Source organism: Montipora capricornis, chromosome 6 (genome assembly GCF_036669925.1).
Source record: "Montipora capricornis isolate CH-2021 chromosome 6, ASM3666992v2, whole genome shotgun sequence".
Lineage (NCBI taxonomy): Eukaryota > Metazoa > Cnidaria > Anthozoa > Scleractinia > Acroporidae > Montipora > Montipora capricornis.
Window position 1 is genome coordinate 4,471,637 of NC_090888.1, and position 10,000 is coordinate 4,481,636.

A 10,000-nucleotide genomic window follows, 5' to 3' on the forward strand; every position below is an offset into this window, starting at 1 on the left:
TTGTTTGATCTGTCCTAACAGTGGTGTGTTTATGCTTATCACTGTCTGTGTCGACCCAACGTAATGAATAGATCGTTTCCTGGCATTGCAGTCTTAAGTGTTAAATGTTTATTATTAACAACTTACCCAACAGAAGTTTGATTCTCCTTCTGAGGAAACTGCAAGGCGCTTAAAATGTGGTCGTCATAGCAATACTGGTCACGTGCCACCCGTGCGGTGTATCTGCACTGTATGTTGGACAGATGACTGATTCGTTCTATCATCTCACGTGTTTTCCAACATTTGGAATCAAGCGTCGCCTGCATTTCTCGTATCAGAGAGCGCGCCAGGAGCTGGTGGATTGTGGGACGCTCGGAAGATCCCCCACTGCGGTTCACCGGAAATGGAATGACTTGCTCCACTTCCTCCTCTCCAACATAACCCCGGATGTTGACAGCACCAAAGTCATTTGGTACGCCGAGCTGGGACAAATTAGTGCTGTTTTTGTGAATGTGAAAGCCGATTTTTGTTGTATTATCGCTTTCATCCACAGAAGGACTATCGATTGTGCAGTTCCAATTTTCCGTGTCTCCTTCCAAATTTGAGGGCATGTCGGCCAACGTTTTCTTGTTCTCATCCGGGGTTTTATCGTTTTCCTCCATGCTGAATCCAACACCACTGTCTCGTTCGTGGGCTCGAGCAAGTTTTGGTGATCGCTGAAGTTCTTGGGAATTCCTATCCGGATGGAAGTCTTTCCTTTCTCTCCAAACACTGTCACACTTGACACTAACAGACAAGTCGTCTAAAACTGGAGTACCGGACGGCTCGACTTGTCCCGTGTTCTTAACGTTCATGTTGACGTCCTGAGCATCTGGAATACACTTCGTCGCGTTTGAACTGTCAGTCTTCCCTTCCTCGAATGGCAAATCGCTTGATTCACAAGGATCATCGCTTTTAAGTTCGTCGGAGGTTAGCGAACTCTCCGTAGACGTATCCTTTCTCAATCCGTTGCACATGCGCCGTAAAAGCCCATCAGCAATAGCCTCAATCGTATCAGGCTCGGGAAAACTGTCTGTCTCTACATCGAAGCTACCTTGTGTTTCACAAACGTCCTCACAAAGTCCCTGTGCTTCATTATCGCCTTCACTCAACAGCTGATCGTCTGAAAACAAATCGCACTCGTCCTCAAACCAAAATACTTTCACAGAACTGTTAGAGAAAGATCGCATGCTCCAATCCATTCTCCGTTTCGAGGGTGTTCTTGGAGAGTCCTTTTCCTCCGCCGGGGGACGAAATAAAGTCCCATAGATAACCAAACGGTTATTGGCTTGCACGAATGGCAGAAGCTGGGGCGTCTGTATGACGTCATATCCTTCGGGAAGATGCCAGCTCACTTCTAAATCTGTAATTGCAGGCTGGAGAGCTTCTGCAAGAGCTGCCATCACCTGGAAACCATAAATCCAAAATGATTTCAAAGCCAAAAAACAGAAGCAAGTGACCTTGAAGGGATTAACTCTGGTTCAGCGCTGGGGTTTTCTTGAGTTTAAAAATTTCCTTATTTGGATGTAACGTCGATCGCACATTTTCCCGCGCGTGCAGCATCGATCTTATTTTTGTCCATATTTGGGCATAAAATTTGGTGTCCTAAAATACCCAGCTTTGTTGCAAGGAAAAGAGTTCTTATGCAAGTCTTAAATGGTTCTCGGATAAGCCCTTTTTAGATTTCGTGTCGGTTTGCCTCTTCAGTTGAAACAAAAGCTTTACACACGACTTTGTCAAGAACTTGAATATTGACTAACAAAAATTTGCCATAAGTTCTGATTAATTCATTTCACTTTCTTGTATCTGCAGAGAGTGTTTTCTCGAGTGTCCACTCTTCTCTTGTGTCCTCGCTTATGGCATCAGATCTGTTGTTTATTTATCTATTATTGATTTATTTAAAGATTCACCCACAAAAAAGAGTTCAATGCACAAGTTCACGAGCTCCACTACAAGGTAATCAACCAGGCTGTACAAAGAGGAAAGCCTGCAATGCAACAAGCATTACCCTCCAGGCCCTGACAAGGAGCTGTCAGACCGGGAAGTGCAGGAGAGGGCGGCTGGAGTCGGGACTACCAGGCTGATCTGAAGAAACTGGGAACCGATTGGCGAGAAGCGGAGAGCACAGCCCTGGGTGCAGTCCGACGAAGAAGCGTCGTTGATAGCCTCTCTACAAAGGAAGCGAGGGGCGAATGAGCAAGCGCGCAAGAGAGGAGAAGAGGGAGAGAAAAGAGGGCAAGGGGGGGGGGGGGGGGAAGCAGGGAGGAGGAAGAGGAGGAGGGTGTGATGACCCTATCGAAGCTGATGACGAGGCTACAAAAATTTACCTTGACGGGTATTCTTTCATCATCAGCTATGAAGTGCGCCTGACCCCGGCCAGCTCCGGCCACGCCCTGCACCAAGTTGGGACATGCTTCGGGTCCGATTCCAAAAGTGTGAAACCTGACAAACAAACAAAAAGCTACAAATGTTACACACAATTTTACAATGGAACCCCAAATTTTGCACGAGGGTGTCCGGAAGACCCCCAGATGTGAAATCGATATCCTGGATAAATGTCCGGTTGTGCTAGGCATTATATCTCTGGTGAATTTGTCCTCCTCGTGTTAAGAGTCCTTTTGAGAAGCTTTTATGCTCTGTTTGCTACCGAATAACTAAAGCAACCTATCAAACCTAATGCGCATGCTTAGAACTGAAAACATTTTTAGTTCCCAGTCAAACTCGTCCACCCATCTCAGAAAAGATCCCTCAGCATCGCAGTGTATTCTTAAAGATTTTTATATTGTTCGCCGGCAGGTGAAAAGTGAAAAAAGCAAGAAACTATATAATATATCTATTTAAAAATCTTCCGTTTGATGCATTCAATTGATATCCGAAAAGCTATGTCCATTAACTCAACGCTGTTTGCAGCTGGAATCACACCTTCATGATATCTGTGCCCTTTTCAAGCGTCTAAAAAGACGCTTGAAAAGGGCGAGTAAATTTAAATATCGACCGAAACGGAGAGAGAATAATCGCCTTCAATTTAATGTATTAAAATTATCCATCTTTAATTGCGTAAGGGAGACAAAAGGTGGCTGAGTTTAGTCGTGGATTGTCAAGTTGTCTCAGTTGAGTGTGGTAATGACAGCGCCGGACAAGTTGTCCGGAGAAGCCGTTCAACGTCCGTTAAGGCTGACTTAATTTTTGAACACAGCGCTTCGGCGACACGTCTTATCGTTATGGGATTTAACTAACTTAATTTTTCACCACACTGAAAAAAGATACTACCTAAATAACGATTTTCATTTTCGATATAAATCCGAGCCAACTTACATTCACATCATATTTCACCCGAAACATGATAAAGCTCAATTCGAAAATCCGCACAAAATTGCGAAAACCATTTTCTTTGTAACCAAAATAAATCGGCTTGACATCGAGTAAAGCATTGAGCAATTTCAAGACAAATGCGACCCCCTGGGAAGTCGTAGAAGACAGCGGAAATTGGATCAAAAAAGCGCTTTTTCCATAGGTGTATGGCAAAGTTCATTTTCGTCATTTTAACGTTTCAATCGCATTAGCAATTGCAAAACTTCTCTCAACACGTCTTTCTATTCATGGAGATTACCACTTTAAAATTTGCACTTCAATTCTTATTGACGAAACTCTGAAATTGCCACCTGTTTTTAAGTTCCTCGTTTTCTTTGAAGAAATAAAATTCGACTTAATGATCTCACGTTGTCTGAAAAGGTGGTCTCCCTGCTAAGAGTTCGCCGATTAAATTCCTTTCCAAACTATGGCAACATAAAAACAGAACACAATTTTTTTTGTCAGTTGATCGAAGTAGAATGGTATTTATACCTTACGAAATAAAAATAAAAAAATCCATACGTTGCTTATGCAGTAGGTTAAAAGCAATTATAAATGATTTACATTTTAAGTGGTAGATATTCCGCAGCTTCCTAAAATTTAAATTTTCAAAGTTTAAACTTTTTAGAGCCATATATTTCAGTCTCATCGATTCCTCATTTTCAGTGTCGAGTAATACCTTTCTGTTTTTTTGTGTAGGAGTTTAAAGTGTTAATTTTAATCTACTGTTGCATTGGTTTAAGGTTATGCGCAAACTTCATCACACAGAATTCCCTATAAACCATGCAAGCATCAAGCCATTATGAAAAGAGTTGTTAGAACATAACTGCCATGCATTCCCCATTTAAGCTCCTACAAACCTTTCTTTGAGGATTATTGTCGAGGACTAACCTCAGTAGATCGTGAAAATAAGAAGTTTTGACCATATTAAAATCTTTTAGGATGTAAACCTGACAGACTTTCTTCATGATCAAATCTTCCACCGAAATGTCAAAACAATATGAACATTTCTAAGGTCGATGTTAATTTGTTTTTAATCTGGGCGAAAAACATTGTCAGTCCAATAAATGAATAGAATTTATCGCAAAGTCGACTTTAAAGCGTGCACAAAGTTTGAAAATTACATTGAAAAAGAATGTTTTAAATGAGAAAAAGACTGAAAAAGATTTTTTTGACGGAAAAATATGATCTACACCACGATCTTGCGTCACATATGAAACAAAACTTAGAAGCGGAAGCTATATTAGAATCAGACTGAAATTAGCCTAAAGCGAAATATAATCAAAGACGTTGAGCATTCTGTAAAACGCCAAGTTAAGCATCGTCGGAAAATATACAGACATGTTTACGCAGACATAATGAGAAGTGTATGTATCTGATATCGCGCGCGTCGGCCGTATTGTGTGGTGCTTGGAAAAAACATTACACTCATCCAAAACGTTAGCGCGAAAATTTTTTACGCATAAATAACGCTTTTAGTATACCCTGAAACACGGTTCACGTCTCCTTTACAAAAATCAAATTTAACTTTCTGACTAAATTTCGTGAATATTGGAAATCGGGCTATTTGAATTTTTCAAGTATGTGAAGATAGGGCCACGTAAAACAGTAATATGTAGACCCTTCCGTTTCCGAACATTTTAATGCGAAGTTTATTACTAAATCGGAGCAAGATTAAAGTTGATATTTGAATTCGCACTTCCTTACGGACGCCAAAAATTCGAAAGATGAGAAAATTCCTTTAAATGCAATATTTACGCTGTATAAGTAAACCCAGCAATTCTCTATCGAAAACTTTGCGAGCAACAAAAGACAACAAAAGGAGGAAAAAAAGCTCCATAAAACGAATAAAAAAACTTAATTGCGACCTCAGGCTAGCGTTAATTGTGAAATTAAAAAGCCTTTCGCCAAGAAAAAAAAACAGCAACAAGAACAAACAAACAACAAGCTCTGTGTTCCGAGATATTACTAAAACTTTCAACCAAACTTTTTTCTTCACAAAACGAAAAAAGTATGTTTGTTAAAAACTCACCGAGTTGTAAAGGAATTTCGGCGGACCAAATCGACGACCTCTACTGTGTTCGATACGCCTCCGTCAGTTATCACAAACACCGTTCGGCCAACTCCAGGTCTTGTGGGTTTTTCAAAGATGAATTCCAAGGGAAGCAAAAGGTTGGAACCACCAAGATCCGCCTTCATTTTATGAACATAAGAACACGCTTTTCCAAGTGTTGTTTCGTTGTAAGGTTGGCTTTCTTGAAACAGACTTCGATAATACGAACCGAAACCGATGATGTTAAAGTAACAATTTGTGGGTAAACTTTTGAGGAAAAGAATGAGTGTTTCTTTGACGTGAAAAATGTGATCACCGCTCATGCTTCCACTTCGATCAACGAGAAAAATGTACTCTCCAATCGCGATAGCGTTGCAAAGTCGCGGGGTGTAATTTATCATTATAGCTGCTTTCTTATGGAAATCTTCAATAGAGACCACCTCGTTTGCGAAGTCTGGGCTTTTTTGCGCTTGGCAAGAGCTGAAATCTTTCTTGCCTTCTTCGATGAGCACGTACGGATCGAATGGATGCGACAGGTGAAGCACAACTTCTAGTTCGCGGTCGTAAGTGTGAGGCTCTGCGATGGTTATATGAATGCGCGAAGCGTTTTCCGCTCGGCAGTCTGCGTCGACTTGAATGGCGTGTGTCTGCGAGGAACAGCCGGCTAACAAGCACGGCGCGGATACCTCTAGTTGCAGCTCAAAGCTGTAGGGCTCTTGTGTCTTGCGAGGAACGTTAGAAATCAGGATTTGCGAGCCGAACATCTCCGATTCGGTGTCATCTTCGCTGGCAAGACGCGGCGTGAATACAGACGGGAGAACGAACAGCGATCCGCCGGTCTTGTCATCCGTCCCGAGTTCTGTAATCAGAGTCACTTGAACAAATATTGAAGTAAGTGGAGGAATTCTTCCTAAACTTAAGGAAAACAGATCGTCGTCTCTCTCTTCCGTCGCAAAAGATTGTTTATCCGAATTCCTGGTTGTGATCTCAGAGACTTTAGAGCTAACATGACGCTCTTCAATAGTTGCTTCGAAGTCTACCACTGTCGTTCTCTCATCTTGCGGGAAAATAAATAAGCCTTCAACATCATATTCGCAGTCGTTGCAGTAGGTCAACGTAGCTAAAACACGCGCCGCAAATCCATTGACCTCGGCAAAAATGCTTGACGCCTTGAGCTGAAGATTAGAGTTCGTGTGACGATTTACAAGGCCAGTCATCTTTTGATTTCAGCAAACACTTTTGCGATCAACCATCGTCTTCGATTCTCTCTAACACATACTCGAACCCTTATTCGAAAATGATTTTTTAGAATGTGCGCTGGGAGTAATTTCGAAGAAAACAATTCCAGCGAACCGAGTCGGTTTGTAAGGTTTTTGTTCTTAAGCTCCAGATGTGCGTATTATAATTTCTCCAGTATATTTTATTCGGAAACAATTAAATTTATTACCCAAGATTTTGTTGGGTGCAACATCCGTTTCCAACGTCATTGGCCAATAAATAAACTTGGCGCGCGACTCAATTAAGGTGGGAAGCCATATAAATGCCAACTGGAAGCACGTGCGTTACGCACCCAACCAATCAACGAGATGAAATAAACCCAAACTTCCCTCCGTGTATTATGAATTAACCAATTAGGTTGCACTATCACCTCCAATTGTGTACGCTTTGTGCAATTGACCACAATCATCTTTTTAATTTTAGTTTTGAATAAATATTGCTTATAAATTTCCTAGCCGAAAAAGCAAAAGTCTTGCGCATTGTCTACTCGGTGTCTTTTTAACATAAAGAAAGGAAATTTTATATCAGGCTTGAGTTTGCACAAAACCACCGAGTTGTGCTATGAGTGATAATTTTCACTCTTTAAAACTTAAGTAAATTGTATATTTCTGAAAACATACGCGTACGAGAAATAAAGTTGTGTTAAAATACTAAAACTGGATCAATATTACAAATTAACAAAAGCTGATTTAAAATGGCAAATATTAAAAGTTCTTTTTTTTATTTGTTGATCATTGAGATGATATAGTTACAGGCAGCTGAAAATAAGTACCTCCCTTATGATTTAAAAGACTCGTCTTCGTTTCGTCTTCTTCCTAATCCAACACACTTATTATCACATGAAAAGTAAATTTCTTAGCTGTTAATTTTGATCGGATTTGCAACGCGATGAACCATGAAAGATAAGTTCCCTGGAACAAGCCGAAGATTCAAACTCATGCCGCAATGAGCTTACTTTATGAGCCTATATCTATTCTTTCAACATTTTGAATATTTGCATTCATTGCGCCTGTCAATAAACGTTATGACTTCAAAACGTTTTTCGGTGACGATAGTCTAGTAGTAGTCGAGTAAATTTCTCAGCTGTTAATTTTTATCGGACTTGCAACGCAATGAACGATGAAAGATAAGTTCCCTGGAACAAGCCGAAGATTCAAACTCATGCCGCAATGAGCTTACGTTATGATAGCCTCAAAATAGTAATTTTAAAGTACATGTCTTCTTTCAACATTTTTAATATTCGCATTCATTGCGCCCATCAATAACAGTTATGACTGAGCTTCAAACTGTTTTTCGGTGACGATAGTCTAGAACTCAGTCGGAATGTGTAAGGACGTTCCTGAAGAGGTTCATTTAATTTGCGGTTCTTGTGATCTCACCTGACCATGTGGGTAATGGAAATGAATACTTTGCGGGTTTAACAACAAAAAGTCTTTTTTCCCAAGAAAAAGACTCAAATTTTGAAAAAAGTTGAATAGTGTCGAGCTAGAGTATTTATCTGGTTCTTAATCACAAGAACATTAAAAAATAGAATTTAAAATGTCGAAAAACTAGATTGTGTGTTTTAAACTTGCATTTTCAACTGCAGAAACTCATAATTTTGATCAGGAGGTCAGAGGCCCATTTTTCAAGAATCCCGAAAACTTCCCAGAAAGCCATGTTTTACGGACAATCCACGTAATATTTCGAAGAAACCGAATTTCGAATGTTTTCAAGACAGAAAAAATGATATTACATGTATTTTCAATTAGCGTTTCGAAGAAAAAAATGCACCAACACGGGGCCCGAAATAATTGGGCACGTACTTTTCCGAACGAAAACTCCAACTTTTTTTCCACTCAAGCTTAGACCGAAATTCTCCAAATTTAACTTCATTGTAATGGAATTAAGACTTTAAAGGAAAATCGTAGTTTTTCACGAGTCAATCGAATATCCTTTGTACGTATGACAACTGAAGACAAGATCGAGACACCTGCCATCGCATTGAGCAAACAATATTTAGTTACTCTGGTACGTGCTGTCTTTACATTTGACTAAGGACATCCGTACTTTGTTTGAAAGAACACCTTTCAAAAGACATGCAAGATCGAAGAATAAACATTAGATACGGGTGAACATTGTGAAACTAATACAGATTAATAGAATAGCCTAGTCAGTCCCTGCAGGCTTGATGTACTTGAGCAAAACAGTAAAATGATACATTATACAGTATAAAAACATTCTGCATAGCTGCCGAAAAAAATAGGGAATCCGCTGATAAATCGAAGGATTGTCAGTAAAAATTGAATGTCAAGAATCAATGTTTCCTTTTTATTGTTTGGAATATTGTTCATCGAGGAAACAGGATCCCTTTCAATGAACTGTACATGTAGTTAGCCTGCGGGCATGCTCTCTATCGAACTCGGGCTAAATTGTAGCTCGCTAGGGAGGGAAAATAAGATAAAATCAACCCGAGCGGAGAAAAAAGTTGGTGTTCCTTCATTGCCTTGTGGAAATGTCGTTTGAATTTTAAAGATAGCACAAACAGTATCCAGATCTGTCCAGAACTTGACAATCTTGACAAATTAACAAATTAAACCGGTCGATCAGATGTTGCTCTGAACTGGTGGAACAATCGTTTACTTGTCTGTCTTGTCATGCAGAAGCTTGTCTTGCATTTATTACTCATGTCGTTTTTGCTCATAATCTATTCAATACCAGCCTATGAACGATTCAAGCTTATTTAATTTCAAAGTCCACACTGTTACGATCGTTTTAGAAATAAAAGACAAACAAACAATGATCCCCCCTGGGGGGAGTACTTGGGTCCATTGTCGCTACCCCTTTATAGTCTATTTTATGTTCAAGTATAGACCTCATCTTAGTCACTTTTGGGTAAATATAATTGTAGCGACTCCAACTTAATCTTTTACTTGTAATTTCAAAACGGCATGTAATGCGACTAGTAAAATATGAAATCGACAGCGCTACAGTTCTTTCTGTAACAACTTTTTTTACCGCGAATCTTTCCATTTTTAAATCCCACTAGCCAGAATTTTCTTACTCTCAAAATCCCCACAATTTTACAATAATAATAATAATAATAATAATAATAATAATAATAATAATAATAATAATAATAATAATAATAATAATAATAATAATAGAGCGGTTTTGAAATGAGTGTCGTAAAACCAAAACCATAGTAATTACTTTAACCAATCAAAAAGGACGGAAACAATCCAGTAAACCAATTAAAACTCGAAGTAATTACACGTAGCCGAAACAAAAGGTGGGAAAATGTGCACGCGCGAGCCACAA

At 39.5% G+C, this 10,000-nt stretch overlaps 1 protein-coding gene across 1 annotated transcript in view; it reads right to left on the reverse strand.

Moving 5' to 3' along the window:
- Positions 1-6,848, reverse strand: part of LOC138051247 (von Willebrand factor A domain-containing protein 5B1-like) — a 12,288-nt gene extending 5,440 nt beyond the window's left edge. Inside the window, exons 1-3 of the mRNA XM_068897412.1 lie at positions 5,402-6,848; positions 2,346-2,460; positions 127-1,424 (exon numbers count right to left, since the gene is read on the reverse strand). Coding sequence (XP_068753513.1) covers positions 127-1,424; positions 2,346-2,460; positions 5,402-6,639 — 2,651 coding nt within the window. The 5' untranslated portion in view covers positions 6,640-6,848. The remainder of the gene's footprint in view (positions 1-126; positions 1,425-2,345; positions 2,461-5,401) is intronic.
- Positions 6,849-10,000: the final 3,152 nt, after the last annotated feature.